Raw genomic sequence first — 22,208 nt, forward strand, 5'->3', positions numbered from 1 at the left:
ATTTAATTAATTGCTCGAGAATTCATAGGATGAAATCAATGAATAAATCAAATAAATTTTATTGATTTCGAAAAGAAAAGACATACAATCAAGCAGTTTCAAGTATTTCTTTGCATTACATGGGGTTGAACGGAATTCAATTTTTTTCTAGAAATGGAAAGTTTGGATTTTATTGGATGGTTCAAAAGTATTAGTTATGAGGAGTATGAGATCGCAGATGTAATTAGATTTCGAGTTTTCTAAGTGTAGTTGTAAGTGACTCATAAGTTACTGTAAACGACAAAACGCGATTTTGAAAGATTAAAAGATGGAATTCTGTCGAAATACGGCTTTCATAATCGTAAAGCTAGCTTCGTTCGATGGGCCATTTCGGGTTGGAATGCCCTAGGCTTTTGTCAAAATGTGACATCGCCAAATTTTGTATCTCATCCAGATTATGAATCTAGCTCTGATATCACTTAAATGTTATGTCGGCGCCAGGAGAGTATCGAAATCAGTGTTGTTCAACAGTTAAACATAAAAAACAACAAGTCACTAGTACAAAAAATAGTGAAGACCAGTCTATCTCACAAAAAGAATTGTCTTTACAATGCAAAAATCCAAATACAAAATAGCAGAAATGTTTACAATTGGAAAAAGGTAAATCTAGCCGGACTTAAAATGAATGGATTTAAAATCATCTTCTTCACCATCCCCAAAATATAATTTTCTCATCTTTTAATTGATCTTTGTTCTTCTCTGGGAGGGACGTTAGGGTGAGTTCTTAGCAAAACACTCAGCAAATAAATGTTGACGAATATAACAGATAACAAATACATATACATGAAAATTTCTGAAGTGTCATATCGCAGTAGCATGTTGTAACAAAGATCAAGACATAGTATGGGCAGATTTCGAAACATAGGTCAAAATGTATCATGAACAGAACATAATCATCATATATTACTAAAATTTCATCTTATTTTACATGGTTCACTAATCAGTCTCCTCTAAATTACTCTTCTAAGGAGTGTAACCATATGACGGTTTTAAACCCGCCGTATAGGAGACATATCATTTCATATCTTATCGTGTTTCGAAATTTCTTTCTCATTTCAAATTTCAATCATACCGGTGCTTAAAATTTAGAAATTGAGCAAGACTTGACAGACGAAACTGAACGAAAAGACTAATAACAAACCAAGCATGACATGTTCGACCGCTATAAAAAATATACATATTCTTTTAAAAAAAACGCTCAATTACAGATAATTTCTTAATAAACTTTGGACGATTTGTTGCTCGATTTGTTGGACATGATGCTTCCACAATGGTGCTCGAAAATTTTACAGTCTTCTTGCTCGAAATTTGGATAATCTCTTGCTTGGAAATGGGAAGCCTTTGCTCGGAAATTCTGTTTTCTCCTTGCTCGAAATTTAGGCTATAATTTTGAATCTTTTATGTGTGCTTTGTTCTCTTCTATTTATAGGTTGGAGGATGGCCAGCTAAATTTGATCAACATTTTAATTCACAGATAAACTTTTTGAAAAAAATAAAAGGGACGAGATTATATTTTTAGNATCAACATTTTAAGTCACAGATAAACTTATTGAAAAAAAAAAAGGACGAGATTATATTTTTTAAAAATATATTAATTAAATATTGTAAAAAAAGATAATAAAGTACTTTTAATCTTAATATCGCATTGCCGACATTCTTCCCCTACTCCCACGAGGTGTACTAATAGTAATAACTAGACGACCTACATAACGTGCCCCCAAAATTATTGTCCCAATTAATTATTAATAATACCCATTTATATATATATATAATGTTTCAAATATATTCATGCAAAAAAAAAGGATTGTTTCAAATATATACATATTAAATTAAATTCAAAATTTTGATTGCGAAAAACCGACTTAAAATTCAAATAAATTGATGTTTTCTTTGAAAGATGATGGATCACACAAATTTGTGTATGATCTTTTCAATCTTAAACATTGTTCTAAGTTCAAATAGTTTTCGGAGTAAATTTTTTTTTTTTTTTTTATCTTTTATGTGAGTTAAAGATACACATGAAATAAATTATAAATTAATTAAATGAAAAATTATTTTTATAATTAGAAAGTGATCATACCGAATCTACCAAAAATAATTGTTAAAATAACCACATTTTAAAAAAAAATAGTAAAAGATAAAATATTTTGTCAAATAAGAAATGCAAGAAAAATAGAAAAAATAATAACAAACATATCATTAACCTTTCAATATCAAACAAAATAAAATGACTCCATTAACACACACACATACATATATATACTAGTAAAAATGTACACGCATTACATGTATTATTATTATTTTTAATTTGATCAAATAATACTAAATAATTAATACAAATTTATTTTCAATTTAGAACAGTTGTTCGATTTAAAATAGAAGTTTTGTTTAGATTTTTTTAATGTAAAATATGGAGTGACTTGAAGAAGTTTTAGTATGATAAGAAATGTAATTATGAAATTAAATATTTTCGTGTCCTTTAATATGATTACTCTAAAGATGTCACACTTAATAATGAGTAGGTATCTTGTGATACGGTCTCACGAATCTTTATCTGTGAGACGGATCGNCAATTAATTAATTCGGACATCACCATCTCGAAATTCTATTTTAAAACAATTTTATTTTAAAATAATATAGTTTCTGTACCAGATACAATATTCATTTCCAACTCATCTACTTCAAATCTTACTCTAAAAAAATATTTTTTTTAATTTGATTTATTTAATTTTTTTTCTTATTAGTTATCAAATGTGTATTTTTCAAATCAAACTCGAGTCAAAATTATTTTGTTCGATAGTTCTCGAATCTAAATATTTATTAATGTAATATTATACGTTAAATATATGCACACACACACACATATATATGTTTCAAGTATTTACGACATTTCAATCTTTCGAACCGTCACTCTTGAACTTTAATATCCGAACAATAATCCGAATAGTTTGCAAATGGATTCGAATATTTCGAGCCGAAGACGAATTTCAAGTCGGACTCGAACAACAAAAATTAAAATTTCTAAGTTACGAATCGAGATTAAACTCAAATATAGAGATAATTCAATTTGAATTCAGACTTTAAATTTTTATTATGACCCTCAAAATTCTACTGTACATAATCATGGAAAACCCACAAAAAGAAAGGGAACAAAGATTCCACATGTAAAGGGAAATCTTTTCACGCCTCTTTTTATGTTCGGACTACTAGTTGATGTACAGTGATAGAGCAAGAGACACGAAGGTGGCTGGAGGAGTTCTAGTTCACATGGGGGCGGGGTAGGTTAATGGGAAAAGAAACAATTTTGTAGCGCACAAGAGCGAGAAAAAGGGCGATGAAAAGGTGGGAGATTGATAAAAGTGGAGAAGGGCCAGAAAAAAAGCGAGAAAATTTGGGAGAAAAGTTGTTGAGAGTGGGGAAAAGTGGCGGGTACACTACCCCTGTGGCACCCTTTTGGAGACCTAAAGAATTGAGACTCCTATCATTAGCAGCAGCGGCTGCAACGGCTCCTCATGGTCATGGTGGGGATGATCAAGTGCAAGAAAAAGGCCTCGGTTCTGTAGGAGATAACCCTTTCCAGGTTCCTCGTGTTTCTGCGAGGAAACTTGCTGCCATCCTCTGGGAGCTTCATCATTACAAGCTGCCGTTGGAGAAGATGAACCACCCTAGGCTCCGCCGCCTCAACCAACATCGCCACCCGCAGCTTTACAAAGAGAAGGATGGTCTTGAACCGCCTGATCCTTCACCTGGTTTACCAGACATGGTAAAGAGTTTGATACTTCTACGTGTTTCTTTTGAAGGGCTAATAGTAGAGTCTAAAAGATTCTTGCTTTGTTCATTAAATATGCATAAACCATACGTCTGAGTTTATTTTTGATTGCGCGACTGATTGGTTTTTCCTTTTCTTTTTCTTTTTTGGATTTGAAATTTGGAGGTGGATTTCGAGTTCTTGATTTGCTTTGCAAGTGTAGTTTGTTTGTTTGTTTTTTTTTTTTATCGAAGTTTAATCTTTCATTTCAAGTGCTTGTGTTGTCCCAACTAGTTTTAAAAATTGTTTCATGTGGTATGCTATCGACTGTTCAAGGTTTGTATTTATACTGGTGGTTGGTCGATCATTTTCAGGGATGGTGTTTGTTATTGTTTTCACGCCTCTCCCGAAACCCCGAGTTAGCTTAAGCACACATGTTATTTGCTGTCCGTGCCTATATGTATGATGGGGTTTTACTACGATTGGTGGCCATTTTCATCTAACAATATTATTTCTTTGCTTTAAAATACTTTATTGGTTTGGCCAGTTTTTACTATTAGCTTGATTATTATTCGTATTTGTGTAGAGCCAACTTGCCTTACTCCAGTAGTACCTATTAATCTTCCATTTTATTACATTGCATTCTGTCTTTAGGAATTTCCCCCTGAATTTGATTTACTCCGTATACATTTTGCGTCTACTTTTTAACTCGTAAAGTTTAGTTATGTGTATGTTTGAATATGATTATAAAAACTTCAAGTTATTCATCACGGTACAGAGTTTGCTGCATAAGGTATTATACTTTTATGTTTTGCATTACTCTTGGTTCTGCTTTTACGGGTATTTTCTTTTGGTTATTAATGGCAGCCTGGAAGTTCCAGTAGTTTGAAAAAGCATGTTGCTGCCACACTTATGCAACATCATCGTGCAATCGAGAGGAGTAATCATGCTCTACAACCTGTGTCACCAGCAAGTTATGGTAGCTCGATGGAGGTACAATCATACTCTTCCAGTTTCTTTACATTTCCAATGTTTTGATACGATGTTTTACATGAAACTGAAAGAGTTCTCGGAGTCTTATAAGACTGTGATTTACTTTGCATTCCACCACTCTGCAAAGCAAATCTTGGAACCATTTATTGATTCCTTTCTGCCTAACCTGTTTTTCAACTTTGACTAATTTCTCTGTCTAACATGCAGATACTGGCTTGTCATAGATGGTTTCACCTGTTGTACGATATTTTTATTGATTTCTCATTTGTTTGCATCAAAGTACAATGTGGTTGTATTGTCCCAATGGATTTTCGAAAGGGTTTAATGATCATTAGTTCATATTGTTTCGATCTTTAAAGTGACTTTGCTTAGTGTTTGTCTTTTGCAGCTTGCACCTTACAACCCTGCAGTTACCCCTACCAGCTCCATAGAATTGAAGGGAAGAACCGGGGAGACGAGCTATAGCTTAAAAACATCGACTGAACTGCTTAAAGTTTTAAATCGTATTTGGAGCCTGGAAGAGCAGCATATATCCAATGTATCTCTTATCAAAGCATTGAAAAAGGAGTTAGATCATTCTCGTTCACGGATCAAAGATTTGATAAGAGCCCGGCAAACTGATCGTCGCGAAATAGATGAGTTGGTAAAGCAGATTGCTGAAGACAAACTCATTAGAAAGAACAAGGAGCAAGAGAGAATCAATGCCACTGTTCAGTCCATGAGGGATGAACTCGAGGATGAGAGAAAGTTGACGAAGAGATCAGAGAGCCTGCACCGTAAGTTAGTCCACGAGCTTTATGATGTGAAAACTACTCTTGCTAGTGCCTCCAAAGAATTGGAGAAAGAAAGAAAGTCGCGCAATCTCTTGGAAGATCTTTGTGATGAATTTGCATGGGGAATAAGGGATTATGAAAAAGAACTGCATGTTTTAAGGCAAAAGTCAGATAAATCTTGGGATGAGCGAGGTGATCACGACTTGATTCTTCACATATCTGAGTCGTGGCTTGATGAACGGGTGCAGATGAAGCTGGAGCTGGAACATGGTTCGGGAGAAAAGAAGTCAGCAGTGGATAAGTTGCGCACTGAAGTTGAAGCTTTAATCCAGAGTAAAAACAATGGTAATCACAAGATCGATGGCAACAAACTATTGAGGGATCCCACATTCCGAAGAAATTCACTTGAATCAATCCCACTAAAGCTGCCTGTTAGTGCTCCCAGAGATGAGGATGATGATGACTCTGTAGGTAGTGAGTCCAACTGTTTCGAGCTCGGAAAAACCAGTGAATCCAACCTAAAATCCCAAGAAAATGAATACCCAAAAAATGGCAATGACGAAAAACTGAAGCAAAAGCAGGTGAAGAAATCTCTTGGGTCTTCTGAGAGGGAAACTGGTTTCAATCCATCCAGTTTGCAAGTGAAGTTTGAAGAACAGATGGCTCAAGCCATATCACAGGGTGAAAAGACAAACCATGTCGCAAATGGAGAACACTCTGTCGCTGGGAACTCAGTAGAAGCAGCAAAAGTAAATAGTTCTGAGAGGAAGCATGAATCTGAAGGAATTGCTGGGTTGAACACAAATTATATGATTGACAATTTGATCAGAAATCACTATTTATTGTCAGAAAGCGGAAATGTACAATCTGATCAAGATTTTGGGGTAGCTTCTTCCGTCTGGAGGAGTCATCCAAGTCCAGTACGCCAATGGACTGAAAAACTACCATCCCATGATATGAATCTACTCAACCAGTCATCTTCAAACTTGCCGAAGGACTTGAAGGAAAATACATTGAAGGCAAAGTTATTTGAAGCAAGAACAAGGGGACAACGATCACGCTCACGCCTAAAAGCTTCAATTTTTCCTTCTATAAATAAATAATATGGTGTTTTGTGTATTTCTTAACTTTCTTGTCATCGTGCGCAATCTTGATCTGTGAATATTAGCCCGGGTAATTTCCTCTTTTGGATGTTACATATTTAGAATGTACTATTATTACATAGTCGTCTGAACATAAAGTGGAATCCATGTGTTTCTAAACTGTTGAAATCATCATTGATATTTGAAGGGGAAATATATCCAGGTACTAATTTTCATTTTTCATCTCTTCTTTTTCTTTAAGCATTGATATCCTTGCATAGTGAATTATCAGGCTTTTACTATGTCCTTTATCATTAACTTGAGTGCAGATCGCTTGTCCCTCTATCATTCTCTACTACATGGTGGTACATGGAAAAATTCCCGAAAAAATTATGTTAAATGGTTCAGACCATTTTCATCACCTTAGTAGAGTGAACAAAATCTTTAATCAAGAATTGAGCACATATTGCATGCTCAGATTATTGAACTCGGTGTTTGTTGGCTGGAAAATTTTAATGGGATATGAGCCCTTCGACAGGAAGCTTTAACAAGGTACTCCTTTATTGTCGCATGACATTGGGAAGATGAAGGGTGTTTTTCTTTCCTTTGGGTTTCCTTCTATGATTGAGATAGTTTTTTCGTCTAAATCTATCATAACCGTGCACAAGGTGTGAAGAAGTGGACCTGGAAAGCAGGCAAAAACAAGAAAAAGGGCTTAAGTAATGCTTGTGCATTGAAAAAACTCGAGTTACTTCTATTGTCATGTCACCTGTCATGTAAATAGGATACTTGGCATCATTCTGGTCTCCGAGAATTGACAGGAAATCATCTTTTGACCCCTTTGGCATCAAAGCAGCTCTTTTCTGTCTGCTAAGTGAATTCTCATCCTGTGCCTTCATAAGCCACAAATCAAGAATTGTAACTTGTTTTCTTGGCGAAATTTTTCTGGGATTTTGTTATTATCCTCAAGTATTTAGGTTTATCTTAGATGGACTGTGATACTTGCCTGGTGAACTTGAAGATGGAGGTACATATTAGCATGGAAAAAGGGCACCGCTCCTATTTCATGGACTGAAACACGGTTTCTTGATGCAGTTTCTACGTTCATAATCCTCCTTGTTTTAAGGTCTATCAGATTGTAACTGTGTCCTACAGAAGCCTCTGACGAGTAAATCCTCTGGATTTTATGAGAAAAAGGAAAAACTGTGTTATGATCCAAGATTGATGGGGTCGTATGACTAAAGATCAGAGAAAACACAGAAGAGTTACTGTTAAGGCATCATCAATGCTTTGTGCTGCAAGCAGATCTCTGGAAATGAAGTTCCTGCCTATAGCTCCAGCCTCAATCTCATGTTCAGAAGGAGGAACTGAATTCAGTGTAAATGCCTGCGGAAATTGTGTTATCAGGTGTACAAAATCGCATCTAACCCCTAAGTATCGGCTCATTCAAAGTACAGGACCGCACACTTGTTATATACAAAATCCATAGTTGAGGAGCCAGTCATAAATGATATAATTTAAATCACTTAAATTGTACAATTCAAATGCTATGTTTTCGGTCATGCTAACACGTAGAGATATCGGGAAATCCTGCGACCAAGCAAGGGTGCTATTGGAGCAATGATTTCAAATCACATGAGTACCAGCCCACAAGTGTTGAACCCAAATGCGCAACTCGGGAGCTCTCCTGCGTATGTGTAAGCGATAAAAGATGCTCCATTCGGCATAATTCCCTTAATCAAATACCTACAAAACCATCTTACATATAAAAAAAAGTAACTCCAAAAGGGAAAGACAAAAAACTAACTTTGCTAAGCTAAAAAGATTTTCTTGGATGGTGTAGACTAACGTATGACCAACGAGTGCAACATTAGCATCCTCATTATGAGCTGCTACAGCCATTGAATAATTAACGACGAGAATATCAGAGCAATCGTCGTTATTATCGTCCATCGGATCTTTCTCTGGCTTCGAAATGAATGGAAGTATCTCTTTCCTAAAATTAAGAAGCATGATCTACAAAATATGAACAAGCTCCATTAGACAGAATGTTTAGTCACTAACATATGCATACTGATATATGGATTATATACATATATATACTTCAAGAAACGACGTGCCGCTCCCTCGAGCAGTTCCTCTGAGTTCATCCCAGTATTTGGGGTACTTTTTCTGGTTGTTTTGGATCAAGGAATCGAGAAGTGGCCGTGAATGCTTGGATTTAGCAAAAGGGAGAAGCTGGTTTTTCAGAATGAGGTCTTTCGATAGCCTACTTCGTATTTTTCTGGAGAATCTTTGGCCTATCAAGAATCCGAATTCGTAACCGTTTTCGCATGAACCAACTTCAAATATCTCTAGCTCGCTTGCTCGCTCGTTCGTGCTAATCTCCATATCAGACGCTTTGTGTTTCTATGTTCTTGCTTGTGTAGTTTGGAAAGAAGAGGTTTATTATAAAAGCACCTTATCTTTAACTGTCAAGTGAACCAAAAGGGGGTTTTGGTAATTGTTAGTCTTTATGGCATGGATTGGTTGAAGCTTTTATTTGAGATTTTTGAATTGGATTAGAATTTTAAAAATTGGACACCTCCAACAATAAGATTTGTCCAATTTTTTTTTTTTTAAAAAAATTTAATATGAATTTTTCAGAATTAAAGGTGTAGAGTACACAAATATAAAATTAACATTCATAAAAACTTGTAATATAGAATTAAAGGTGGTAGACTTTTCTTTTTCTTTCGTCCCTATAATTAAGTAATAAGCTAAAGATATTCTAAATAATCACTTAAATAGTATTCATTTCTTTTGTTTTGGTAACAAATGTTTCGCAAGTAAAAATTAAGTTTGGGTTCCCATTTTTTTTTTCTTCCATTGATATCATAGTTAATATATTTAATAGTTTTTTTTTTGGCATTGTTTACAGGTATGATTACTGTTTCTGCTTATGGAGGTCCTCAGTTTTGGCAAAAATTGCTCTTTAAAGTTCTTCAAGAATGATCAGAATTTCTAATTAAAATTTGTCATCATCAACATTACAAAATGGATTTGTGAATCTGGATTTTATTTCAAGTGGTCGATCACATGAGATTCAAGAAGCGGAATTCTGATTTTCAGACCTTGAGACAAATCTAATTTTAAGTTATGGATCATGAAGCTAGCTAGTCAGGGTGATGCCAGTTCTTCATACCACCATTACATCGAGCGTGCGTACAAATACAGACCTGTGAAGGTCGTCGACTTTGATTCGCCTCGTCAGGATTGTATAGTATATCTTGATTTGAAACGGGAAGAATGGGCAAATTTCTTTCCTTCAGGTCGAGTTTACTCACAGACTCATTTGGGAGGGAAAGGATTTTTTTTTGTCTGCCCACTGTAACATAGACCAGCAAAGCTCTGTCCATTGTATCGAGTTGTTTTTAGGCATGCAAGAGAAGGGGTAAGCAGCTTTTACGGTCGGGTACGAGTTTGCATCAAGGACTAAGCCGCTTGAGGAGAGTTTGTGAGCAAGTATAAAGGAAACTACACCTTTACTGGAGGTAAAGCTGTGGGCTATCGAAATCTTTTTGGCATGCCATGGACGGTTGTTATAGAAGAGGATGGTCCTATCTTTATAAATGGTGTTCTCCGTCTCAGGGCAGAGCTCACAGTCAAACAATGAGTCTTTACCATGCATGTGTAGACATGTTTTCCGATTCGGTCCACTTGAGTTTTGAGCCATGACAAAGCCTAATGTCAAATGTAATTCAGCCAAGTCCTTGGGGGATGTAAAAAGTAACTACCTTGAACATATAATTGAAATTAAATTGCATAATTCGTTCATATGGTTTAGGTTTCTTAGTTTCAGATGCTGTGATATAGAATGTCTCAAGTCGCAAAATACAGTTATTATATAGGAATGTAGCAGAATGACACACTAAAGACTTGGTTTCTGCATGAGATCAAACCGGACAATTAAAGCAAAATGTCCATGACACGAGTTCAAACATTCTAAAAACTAGAGATCTTTTGCAACAATTGATGTTACGGAATGCAAATTCACAAATACCTATATCGGGATATAGGATAGCATCCAGTCAATATATGTGCACAGAGCAAGCATGTGGGCTAAAATAAGTGCACTATAAAGTACCAGCCAGAAGATCAACGTATCAAATTATCAAGTCCCTCAAACTAGTGATGCTTCTGGATATATGCATATGCAACATATTTGAGATTTTGATGGTTGTATAATTGTCCTAAATATGAACCTTTCAGTGAGAGTAAATGCATCATAATTTGAGGGATTCGATAACCAAAAAAGTATTGCTGCTCTTATTAACTGCAAAAGTAACAGTCTATGATCCATTACGAGAGAGTAAGAATCCTTGTAACGAATACAACACCAAGTAAAGTAATTGCCTCATGAACATCAACGGTAAAACAATTTCAAAAACTGGATTATACCAAACAAACCTCTATCAATCAACTCTTCTGCACTACACTCTGGTCTTTCGGGCAAGCTTGGACCACTCAGTGTGGTATGATCCAGGACAATCGATTCTCTCATAAGTATGTGCTCCGAAATAATCCCTCTGAGCCTGCACAAGGTTGGCTGGAAGCCTTCCACGTCTATACGTATCAAAATACTGCAAACTCGCAGACATCCCCGGGACGCCAATTCCCTTCTGAATTGCCAGACCTACAACTCTCCTCCATGCTGCCTGTCTCTGTACCATCTCCCTTGCAAACTCAGGATCAACCAACAAATTGGCCAGCCCCGAGTTCCTCTGATATGCTTGCTTAATCCTATCCAAAAACACTGCCCTAATAATGCACCCACCTTTCCATATCCTTGCTAATTCCCCCAGGTTCAATCCCCACCCCTTTTCAATACTCTTCCCTCTTAACAAATTCATGCCTTGCGCATAACTACAAATCTTGGATGCATAAAGAGCCTGCCTAACATCATCGACCAACCTCTTTTTATCCACTGAAGCCACATTGTTAATCATCTCCTCCTTCAAACCTTCCTTCTTGAAAATCTCAGCAGCCTCTTCCCTCTCCTCCTTCAAGGCACTCATATAACGGCTGTCCAAAGAGGCAGCAATTGTTGGAGCCGCAATCGACAACTCAGCCGCTTGTTGCACAGTCCATTTCCCAGTCCCTTTCATCCCCGTCTTATCCAAAATCTTATCCACCAAATGCTCACTACCCGTCTCCTCATCCTCCACCTTAAAAATATCCCCAGTAATCTCAATCAAGAAACTCTCCAACTCCCCGCGATTCCACTCATCGAAAATCCCAGCCAACTCCTCATTCCCCAACCCTCCAACGTTCTTCAACACATCATACGCCTCCGAAATCAGCTGCATATCCCCATACTCGATCCCATTATGCACCATCTTAACAAAATTTCCCGACCCCCCTTCACCAATATAGGTAACACAAGGGCCATCATCCACCTGCGCGGCCACCTTATCAAGAATATGATGAACATTCAAGTAAGCCCGGTGGGATCCTCCCGGCATCAAAGACGGACCATTTCGAGCCCCATCTTCACCTCCAGAGACCCCCATTCCGAGATAGAGCAAGCCCTTATCAGAAACCTCGGAAATGCGACGTTCTGTATTTTCATACCACTCATTACCACCATCAATGACAGTATCACCGGGCTCCATATAAGCCGACAGGGCAGCTATAGTTTGATCAACAGGTGCGCCAGCTTTGACTAAAATGATCACTGACCTCGGCTTTTTAATCGACAAGACAAAATCTTTAGGATTGTATTGGCCAGACAGAGGGAGATTACCTTCCCGATGAGCTCGATCTACAGTTTCATCAACTTTTGAGGTGGTGCGATTGTAGACTGAGATGGGGAAACCTTTCTCTGCTATGTTCAGAGCCAGATTTTGGCCCATTACCGCCAGGCCCGCAAGCCCAATGTGGGATAGCGTAGCTGCTGATTCCATGGCCGATCCGAGAGATGAGCGGAAGCAGGAGGGATATTGTGAGCAGTTCTTGAATTGAGAAAGAGACAAAGCACTGAGGTTTCAGAAATGGGTCATTTAAGACTATTAATATCACTCACCAACTGAAAATTTTGAAATGACGAGTTTAGCCTTCCACTCGTTGCACATTTTTTATAATTAAATTGATTTAAACTAAGAGATGTGAGGATATGACCCCGAGAATCAATTTGAAATGCATTTAGATGCGAAGTTTCAATCACATGATAAGTTTCATCGACATTGGAAAATAACATGGGCAACATTAAAGGAAGTGAGATGAAATAACAACAAAAATTTATTCAAGGGTATTCAGGTCATTTGACCTGAGTAGTGGTATAATGATGAACTTTATCGACGAAGAGCTTTATTAGCTACGATGATTTCTAGGTAGCCTAACCCAATTGTTTTACATTTAAGTCAGGTGTTTGCACCAATAGGATGCCAGACTATAACTATCATAGGTAAAATGTAGACAATATACTAGTATTATTTGTTTATTTCACACTGAATATATGGGGCAAAAAGCATGGACAACCTTGCGATTTGGACAAATACACCAGTTCAGACTTGTCCAAATGTTTGGGTTTGGGGGCCGTTCGAGTTGTATCTTTTGGTGTGAAGAAGGGGCACTACTTGGGAAAACTAAGGGGTCACGTAAACACAGCACGTTAAATTTATTGACATTACCATGAAATACGGCTATGATTAATTTGCATAAGCGAGAAAAGTATTCCATCTGTATATAATAAGATTCCATCGAACTTTTACATTGAAATTCCTCTTCCCCTAATCATCCTCTAACACAAAGCATCAACGGAATGACACGAGTGCGTATTAGAGTCAGTTAACATTTTGTTAGTTAGTTAAATAGTTAGTAGTATGGTTATTGATTGCATGTATATACAGAACACATTGGCCCCTGAAATCAATTTTGGAAGAATATTTTCGCTCTTCAATCATCATCTGTAATATGGTATCAGAGCCGCTTCCACGCGGTAATCTCTGAGGTTCCGTCGCGACGTTGATCGGCGGTACTATTCCGAAGTTCATCATCTCAGATTGTTTCTCCAATTTCAGCAGAGCAGAGGTGAGTTCATTCTGCCTCAATTCCTCCGAAGCTGTTTCGAATTTGTAGAATCTCGTATTCATGGCGAACACAAATCCATCTGCATGGAATTTAGCATCACGATCGGTATTTGATGATCCTTCGAGCCCGTATTTTCTACACCATTCCGATAATCCAGGGCTCGTACTTGTTTCTCAACCACTCACGGGTGATAACTTTGCATCGTGGAGTAGAGCGATGCGAATTGCCCTTTCTGCCAAGAACAAACTGGGATTCGTTCACGGATCGATCTCCAAACCATCAAATTCTGAGGTGAACCTGCTCAATGCATGGGCCATGAACAACAATATAGTCATCTCTTGGCTATTAAACTCGGTGTCCAAAGACATATCGGCAAGCATTTTATTTGCGGACTCAGCAAAGGAAATCTGGAATGATCTTCAAGATCGATTTCAACAAAGTAATGGTCCAAGAATCTTTCAACTGCGCAGGGACTTGATCACTCTCAGACAAGATCAAGATCCGGTCAGTGTTTACTCTACCAAAATCAAGGCTCTTTGGGAAGAATTGAATCACTTTCGACCCATGTGTAGCTGCGGAAAATGCAATTGCGATGGGGTCAAGAACTTTGAAACATATGTTCAAATGGATTATACCATGATTTTTCTTATGGGACTGAATGATTCATTTACTCACATTAGAAATCAAGTTCTACTTCTTGATCCCCTGCCATCGATCAGCCGAGTGTTTGCTCTAGTAGTCCAAGAAGAAAGATAGAGAGCAATTGGTAATCAAAGCTCCATGAATGCATCAAGTCGTAACATGGCATTTGCGATCAAGAATGAACAAACTCAGCCACATGTCAACAACCGACCACCATCAAGATTTCCAAAAGGCAGGCCGTTCTGCACTCATTGCAACATTCATGGCCATACGATTGAGACTTGCTACAAAATACATGGCTATCCACCTGAATTCAAGACCAGAAACAAACAAGGGAACAAAAGCTATGCTGCTGCTCTTGTCAATCAAGGAAATGACCAAATTTATCATTCTGAAATTCAGGCCATCAATATGGGTACACCCTCGAATGTTTTTCAAACCCTCGACAAGAGTCAGATAGAACAACTCATGGCCATAATGATTCAACAGCTTTCTACCGCTGACAAGAAAGATGATCAACATGAGAGTGAAAAACATTCAACTATCTCAGGTACATGTCTATCCATTTCAATCCCAAATGCATTGAAGTATGTTACTTGTTGGATAGTTGATTCAGGTGCCTCTAGACACATTTGCGCAAATGCAAGTGCCTTTACTTCCCTTAAGGCAGTAGAAAACTCAAGAGTGATGCTACCTAACAATGCATATGTGGATGTTCGATTCTATGGTTATGTTAGACTAGGCGACTCTCTAATTCTGTTGGATGTCCTTTATATACCAGATTTCAGATTTAATTTGATGTCTGTCAGCTCTTTTATTGCCACAACGCAAAATGTGATTAGTTTCTACTGTCACTCATTCATAATTCAGGACATGGTAACAAGGAGGATGATTGGTAAGGGTAAAAGAATAGAAGGCCTATATGTTCTAGATGCTAGCTCACTCCGCTCAGAGGCTTCAATTAATCAAGTTGGAACACAAACTTGGCACAACCGTCTTGGCCATCCATCACTCAAAGTGCTGCAGAGTTTAAAGACACATATTTCTTTTGATAAGGTTGATTCTCCTGATGACACACCTTGCTCAATATGTCCGGTAGCAAAACAAAGACGACTACCTTTTGTTTCTCTTAATAACAAATCCTCCAATGCGTTTGATCTTATACATTGTGATACATGGGGACCCTATCATGTTCCCACAGTCAATAAACAAAGGTATTTTCTGACTATAGTCGATGACTGCACACGATTCACATGGATTTTCCTCATGCAACATAAATCCGAGGCTTTAAGTGTAGTCACCAGATTCTGCAACATGATTGAGACACAATTCAATAGAAGAATTAAGGCCTTTCGAACCGACAATGCTAAAGAACTTGTCTTCACAGAACTCTTTCAGGATAAGGGAATATTACATCAATTTCATGTGTTGAAACACATCAACAAAACTCGGTTGTTGAAAGAAAACATCAACACCTACTTAATGTAGCTCGATCGCTATTCTTTCAGACACGAGTGCCTCTTGAATTATGGAGTGATTGCATCATGACAGCTACTTACCTAGTGAATCGAGTTCCCTCTCCGACCACTCAAAATAAGTCATCGTATGAGCTTCTATATCAGAAACAAGTCGATTATACACATCTACGGGTCTTCGGGTGTCTTGCATTTGCCTCTACACTAACAGCACATCGTGACAAATTTATGCCAAGGGCACGCATATGTGCTTTCTTGGGATATCCACCAGGCATGAAAGGATACAAGCTGATAGATGTAAGGAGTAAGGAAATCTTTATCTCACGAGATGTACACTTCCATGAGTCAATCTTTCCTTTTTCCCATTTACCTCATGCAACAGAAGTCATTGATCCATTCCCATCTATTGTCCTTCCTAAACCAGCTCCTGTTGACACCCAAGTCCCATTGGAATGTCATATCAAACGTCCCATGCCCACTCTCAGTCAAGACCAAGATCCTCTCAGTACACAATATGAACCACCTCATCAATCATCTGAAAACATTTCCCTACCAATTATGCCAACTGAAGTAGAAGCTACATATGCTCATGATGATTCTGAAGGCACATCCCCTGTCTCATTACCTCTAACTGTCACTCGCTACTCCTCCAGGACATCTCGCCCTCCTTCTTATCTAAAAGATTACCACTGTCATATGCTAAAATATAACTCCCCACCTTTTTCGGCAAGTGCATATCCTCTAGATCATTACATATCTTATGATTCCCTACCTCTTATAAAAACTTTGTGCTCAATGTTTCATCTCAGTGTGAACCCCAATTCTATCACCAAGCTGTTAGATTTGACTCTTGGTGTACATCAATGAAAGAAGAACTTGATGCAATGCAAGCAAACAACACATGGTCAGTGGTTCCACTTCCCACGGGAAAACAGCCCATTGGTTGTCGTTGGGTTTACAAAGTGAAATACAAATCTGATGGCTCAATAGATAGACATAAGGCTAGATTGGTTGCTAAGGGCTACACACAACAAGAAGATGTGGATTTCTTCGAAACTTTCTCTCCAGTTGCAAAACTCGCCACTGTCAAAGTTCTTGCTTTGGCAGCTAGTCAAAATTGGATTCTTGCTCAACTTGATATTAACAATGCATTCTTAAATGGTGATCCAATCCCTTTATGGACTCCGTCAAGCATCTCGGCAGTGGTACACCAAATTTTCCCATGCCTTGTTGGAATCTGGTTTTAGGCAGTCACCATCCGATCATTCCATGTTCATTCGAGGCAAGGGTCAGTCTTTCTTAGCTCTTCTCGTATACGTCGATGATATCATCATAGCAGGGCCATCACTCGCTCTCATTCAAGATTTAAAATCTGATATTCAAAGCCGATTTAAACTTAAGGATCTAAGTGATCTTAAGTATTTTCTTGGTCTTGAAATTGCTAGATCATCAAAAGGAATATCCCTATCTCAAAGACACTATACACTACAATTACTTGAAGATACATGTTTACTATCATGTAAACCAGCAACAGTACCCATGACACCACATACTTGTCTCACTTCTCTTGATGGAGATCCGCTTACAGACATCACACAATATCGACGCATCATCGGACGTCTCCTATATCTAACGCTGTCCAGACCAGACATAATGTTCGCCGTACACAAGCTCAGCCAATTTGTGTCTAAGCCACGAACCATTCACTTACATGCAGCACATCAAGTTCTAAGGTATCTCAAAGCCAACCCTGGTCAAGGAATTTTCTTTCCAGCAACTTCTACCATACAATTAAGGGGATTTTCAGATGCTGATTGGGCAAATTGCGCCGATACAAGAAAATCAACCACATGCTTTTGTGTCTTTCTTGGTGAAGCATTAATCTCATGGAAAACTAAAAAGCAAATGACGATTTCCAGGTCTTCCACTGAAGCAGAGTACAGGGCATTGGCCACTACAACCACTGAAGTATTATGGCTCACCCAATTACTCAAGGATCTGCAAATCAATTTGTCCACACCAGCCATCATATTCTGTGACAATCGATCCGCCATTCATCTTGCCAACAATCCTATGTTCCACGAACGTACCAATCGCATTGAGATCGATTGCCACTTCATTCGTGATAAAATCAAGGACGGATCCATCAAGCTTTACCTATTCGTTCACAGCTCCAGCTTGCGGACATGTTCACCAAGCCACTCTCCCTGCCTACTCTCTCCCATTTGATGTCCAAGATGTCTGTACAAAACATTTACAGTCTATCTTGAGGGGGAGCTATTAGAGTTAGTTAACATTTTGTTAGTTAGTTAAGTAGTTAGTAGTACGGTTATTGATTGCATATAAATACAGAACACATTGGCCCCTGAAATCAATTTTGGAAGAATACTTTTGCTCTTCAATCATCATCTGTAATAGTGCGCAACCGATGGTTTGATATCCAGAAAGCAACCTGACTAAAAAGAACTGCATACTCGAAGGCTTTCTTTTCTCGTGCCTTTTCGATTACCTCGAAAAGATGCATCTTAACTGAAACATCGGGGAAGGTCATACAACTCGAGTATGAACAGATTCCTATTCACCTAGTTTAATCTTGCAGCTACATGAAGCACCACGAACACACAAGGTTTATAAGTCGTCCTAAATATTCATGTGTGCAAGAAAAACTAACTCCTCCCAAATCAAAAAATTTAATACCGAATGGATTAAAATCACTGTCTATCGTAGGTCGAGTGGTTAGGATGGCCTCTCCACAGAAATCCACTAAAAAGGAAGAAAGGGAAAAGAGCATCGCACCATTTTACAATAGAGATATTAAGTACAAGTGAATAGAAGAGCACATAACATTTCTAGCCTTTTTAGAGCCATTCTAACCTCTGTGCTGGGATTTTCTCTTCTTCACAAAGGTTAAGCGTTCCAGAAGCCCAGATAAGTCCTAGCCCATAAATCGAGCTAACTTAAGTAAATAATTGTTTTCTTTTTACCTGTGTGAACGTATTTAATACCTAAATACAAAACAGCAGAAATCAAGTGGACAAATTTGTTTTGCAATATCAGAAAATGATCATTTACCGCTACAAGCCTCTAAATCTTTACTTGGTATGAATTTTTCTCGATTTCCAAAAACTTGGTAAATATGTTGCGGCAGCAAATGGACAACCAAAAAATCTTACAAGATTTTGGCAATCCTTATTTGACATTCCTTCGTTGCCGACGGCACTAAGATGACTCAAGTAAGTCTCTCCGGTATAAATGTAACACAGCTGTTGCCACAAGAGCACACTTAGGCCGATCCCCACTGAAACACTGGAGATAAAAAGGTAAACCAGAACAAGTCCTTGAGCTGGTAGAAACACTGCAGAGCTCAAGATAGCAATAGCACGCTCTTTTAAGGCTTGGAAAAGAAACTCTGTACCAGACAACCCATTTAATAGGTTGCCTGTTCCGAGGTTTACAGGTGGCCAGATATAGATGGTAGCAAACAGTGTCATAATAGTAACATAAAGTATACTGGTGACTGCTGAAATGAGAAACATAACAAAGCATCGGTGATTTGCTGCGCCAACACAGTTCCCAATCTGCATAGAAGAGAACCTGGTGATTACGTGGGAAATGAGAGAAATTATACAATAAGATCACATCTCATGGCAAAATCCCAGATGCCAACTTTTTTAATTAAGTCATAACAGGAGAGAATGTAATGGTACGGGAAATCATTTACAAATAACAAATAATAACAAATGGTTATAACACTGATGAGGCCAAACTACCGTGTTATGACAACGTAAAGCACTAGCATTGGTGCATGAAAAGCTACTATTACGCCTTTAACACACCAAACTCGGCTATCCAGTTTTTCAATTTGCTTATTGGGATCAGACTTACTCTACGGAAAAAAATTTGTATCGGTATTTTGCACTTTAAAAATCTCAATGCACACAAGCACAAAATTTCTTAAACCATCTAATATTTGACGCACCTAAAGTTTTACCAACCCTCTTTGCATCTCAATGCAAAACATGATTTTATTATTAATTGAATTGCATCAAACAAAAATTCAATTATACAGGCTGTGAAAGGGTGTTCAACACTTACAAATGGGCAGTGATGATCCATGTCGAGTATACACGTTCCACATGAACGGCAATGGTGTGTCCGGGGTGATTTTGGTTTTGAGCAGTAATGACAAAAGGTGTAATTCTCCAGTCCACCTTTCCCCACCATCGAATAGCTACCCCAAATTATAATTTGTTGAACACTGGCAGGTCGAAATGCCGCAAGGCAAAATGAAGATATAGTAGATATAGACAGGATCAATGCTAAAGTAAAATGAAAAATACCACAGAAGTAACCGATCGAGAAGATTACAGGATAAACAGCCCAAATGCCACCACCTGCGCCATCACAAAAACAAAGATAACACTAATATCCATCAAAAGCAAAACACTACTCCTGTACATCAGTGCTTGAATATGTGGTATCTGGACTTTATTGTTAAAAGCTTAATACAAGAGAAAACTCAAGAAGAAACTTTGGAAGCAAGAACCAGGGAGCTTAAACATTGTCGACAAGGCATCAGATACTTACATATAAAGAAAAGCATAACTACAAGAACAACACAGACAAAACAACGGTCCCGAAATCTTATCCATCGCAAGTATTTGTTATTGCATTTCACTGCCATTTGCTTCGTTATGGCTCCACACCAGCCACATTTAAATACAGATGCATGGGGTGGGACAAGAACACGAAGTCCACAACCCCAACAGGTTTCCTCAAGATCCACATCAACAGATATCGAGTAAGGATCCTCCTGCATGTTAGTATATGAATAAGGTACCGAGCCTGTATAGACATTTGGATAGGTGTATATTGAATAGTTTTTCACAGTACAGAACTGTAAATGACGTCATATCCATAAACAAAAAAAAACATATTTCCACCACTTGCAGGAGCACGCGAGTGTGTGTGTAACTGGGTTTTTTTGCTGAATAATATCTGTTATTTCACTTTTCTTTCCACATACAAAGTAAATGATTCAATCCAAACATCAGAAGGGATTGCATTTTTTCTCTATTCAGTTCACGCCCTCGAGATGATCTGATTTGCTACGTGGATGCATTTAAGCTGACAGTAAGTGAAACAATAATATACAAAAAAAACGACTCGTGCCTCATGGTAATAGCAAATAATCAGAAAGAGCTTGACTAACCCCTCACCACCCATTCAGTACAAATTAATCATGCTACCCCTTTGCACTCGTCAATACAAGACCACCGTGATTATTCCCCATTACAGCCACAGAGAGTTGCAAAAACAACCTAGTGCGACCTAGTGCTAGTAGCAGTCATATTACACTATCCATGAACAAAAAAAATTAGAACGTGCGGAAAAAGTCAACAAGTTTTCATTGCAAAATCCTCGAGAAACGACTCGATGCAGTCTCGAATATACATAACCAAATTAAGAAATTACTAAGAAAAACCCCACAATCAGACTAAACCTAACAAAATTCAATGATAAATCCCCCAAACCAAACAGAATCATATGAAAATTCTAGCACGAATTAATGAAAAATCAAAGGAAAGTACTGGACATCGATGTGCTTAAGTTTCTAGATAAAGATAGCAGCACCTCGGGAACGACGGCGTCGACGGCGGAGCTGCGGGCGATGGAAACTGTTGGATTCATGCTGCCGCCAAAAAGCAGTCGCGCCGGTTAAAACTAAAAAGTGAAGTCCAACTAATAACTCGGTTTTAATTACCACACCGTAAATTGTGGACTATCTGATATTATTAATGGCTTCTTTTTGTATTAATTTATAAAATATCTTTAAATTTATTTAGATTATTATTATTATTATTATTATTATTATTATTATTTAAAAGAAAAAATATTGTTTTATGTGACAAACTAAATATAAATATAGCAATATTAATATCTGTTTTAATTTGTGATTTTGTAAAATTTAGGTTTATAGTCAAAGAAAAATAAATGTCAAATCGATTAAAACATGAATAATACTAATAAATATACCTCAAGTATTTTTTTTTTGAATAAATAATATTTTGCCTCAAAAATTGATTTTATATATATATATACATATATATTTGCATGATTATTATAAATAATAAACCAAAAATGTGTACACATTTAATAATAGACAAGCTAAACAAGAAATATCCTAAGTAAAATCTAAAATAACTATTTTTTTTTATTGAATAACATATTGTACACTTCTTATGTGCACTTAGTTAAAATATTTATATCCATTATGATATGTTAAATTTATTATGAATCTTGGTGTTTTAAATTTTGAAGAATGATTTTTCTACAATAAAATTTTATAATTTGTATTTAGTTTAACCTATAAAAAAAAATATGG

General features: G+C 37.4%; 4 protein-coding genes across 6 annotated transcripts; 1 reads left to right on the forward strand and 3 right to left on the reverse strand.

The window, feature by feature from the left end:
* The first annotated feature begins 3,165 nt into the window (after positions 1-3,165).
* Positions 3,166-6,878, forward strand: LOC140984368 (uncharacterized protein At5g41620-like). Its single transcript, XM_073451740.1, has 3 exons — positions 3,166-3,802; positions 4,655-4,780; positions 5,169-6,878. Exons 1-3 carry the CDS (start codon positions 3,374-3,376, stop codon positions 6,654-6,656), a joined length of 2,043 nt encoding a protein of 680 aa, XP_073307841.1. The 5' UTR covers positions 3,166-3,373; the 3' UTR covers positions 6,657-6,878.
* Positions 6,879-6,991: 113 nt separating this feature from the next.
* LOC140984369 (uncharacterized) lies at positions 6,992-9,114 on the reverse strand. 2 transcript variants are annotated; one of them, XM_073451741.1, is made up of 7 exons: positions 8,739-9,114; positions 8,485-8,651; positions 8,279-8,381; positions 7,905-8,021; positions 7,642-7,812; positions 7,405-7,528; positions 6,992-7,319 (listed from the first exon to the last, which is right to left on the reverse strand). In XM_073451741.1, the coding sequence occupies exons 1-7, from the start codon at positions 9,024-9,026 to the stop codon at positions 7,180-7,182; spliced, it is 1,110 nt and encodes a 369-aa protein (XP_073307842.1). In that variant the 5' UTR covers positions 9,027-9,114; the 3' UTR covers positions 6,992-7,179. The 2 variants fall into 2 exon arrangements, with proteins under 2 accessions (XP_073307842.1, XP_073307843.1); XM_073451742.1 differs by having other exon boundaries at positions 8,729-8,924.
* Positions 9,115-10,920: 1,806 nt separating this feature from the next.
* LOC140984790 (6-phosphogluconate dehydrogenase, decarboxylating 1, chloroplastic-like) lies at positions 10,921-12,668 on the reverse strand. The gene has a single exon (XM_073452413.1). The coding sequence runs from the start codon at positions 12,578-12,580 to the stop codon at positions 11,108-11,110; it is 1,473 nt and encodes a 490-aa protein (XP_073308514.1). The 5' UTR covers positions 12,581-12,668; the 3' UTR covers positions 10,921-11,107.
* Positions 12,669-18,648: 5,980 nt separating this feature from the next.
* LOC140985393 (protein S-acyltransferase 11) lies at positions 18,649-21,591 on the reverse strand. Of its 2 annotated transcripts, none has more exons than XM_073453247.1 (4): positions 21,458-21,591; positions 20,411-20,636; positions 19,919-20,217; positions 18,649-19,401 (listed from the first exon to the last, which is right to left on the reverse strand). In XM_073453247.1, exons 1-4 carry the CDS (start codon positions 21,512-21,514, stop codon positions 18,916-18,918), a joined length of 1,068 nt encoding a protein of 355 aa, XP_073309348.1. In that variant the 5' UTR covers positions 21,515-21,591; the 3' UTR covers positions 18,649-18,915. The 2 variants fall into 2 exon arrangements, with proteins under 2 accessions (XP_073309348.1, XP_073309349.1); XM_073453248.1 differs by having other exon boundaries at positions 21,467-21,585.
* Between the last annotated feature and the right edge of the window lie 617 nt (positions 21,592-22,208).

This window comes from Primulina huaijiensis, chromosome 9 (assembly GCF_012295235.1).
Source record: "Primulina huaijiensis isolate GDHJ02 chromosome 9, ASM1229523v2, whole genome shotgun sequence".
In the NCBI taxonomy this organism is placed as follows: domain Eukaryota; kingdom Viridiplantae; phylum Streptophyta; class Magnoliopsida; order Lamiales; family Gesneriaceae; genus Primulina; species Primulina huaijiensis.

Excerpts from the sequence above, each read along its gene's own strand:
- LOC140984790 (XM_073452413.1), bottom strand. The coding sequence starts at position 12,580 with ATGGAATCAGCAGCTACGCTATCCCACATTGGGCTTGCGGGCCTGGCG.
- LOC140984368 (XM_073451740.1), top strand. The coding sequence starts at position 3,374 with ATGAAAAGGTGGGAGATTGATAAAAGTGGAGAAGGGCCAGAAAAAAAG. Across the intron at positions 3,803-4,654 it reads CACCTGGTTTACCAGACATG|CCTGGAAGTTCCAGTAGTTT; the intron begins GTAAAGAGTTTG and ends TATTAATGGCAG. Across the intron at positions 4,781-5,168 it reads GTTATGGTAGCTCGATGGAG|CTTGCACCTTACAACCCTGC; the intron begins GTACAATCATAC and ends TGTCTTTTGCAG.
- LOC140985393 (XM_073453247.1), bottom strand. The coding sequence starts at position 21,514 with ATGAATCCAACAGTTTCCATCGCCCGCAGCTCCGCCGTCGACGCCGTC. Across the intron at positions 20,637-21,457 it reads TCGACGCCGTCGTTCCCGAG|GAGGATCCTTACTCGATATC; the intron begins GTGCTGCTATCT and ends ACTAACATGCAG. Across the intron at positions 19,402-19,918 it reads TGGATCATCACTGCCCATTT|ATTGGGAACTGTGTTGGCGC; the intron begins GTAAGTGTTGAA and ends TCTTCTATGCAG.
- LOC140984369 (XM_073451741.1), bottom strand. The coding sequence starts at position 9,026 with ATGGAGATTAGCACGAACGAGCGAGCAAGCGAGCTAGAGATATTTGAA. Across the intron at positions 8,382-8,484 it reads GTTGCACTCGTTGGTCATAC|GTATTTGATTAAGGGAATTA; the intron begins GTTAGTCTACAC and ends ATGGTTTTGTAG. Across the intron at positions 8,022-8,278 it reads GGTTCAACACTTGTGGGCTG|GCATTTACACTGAATTCAGT; the intron begins GTACTCATGTGA and ends CAATTTCCGCAG.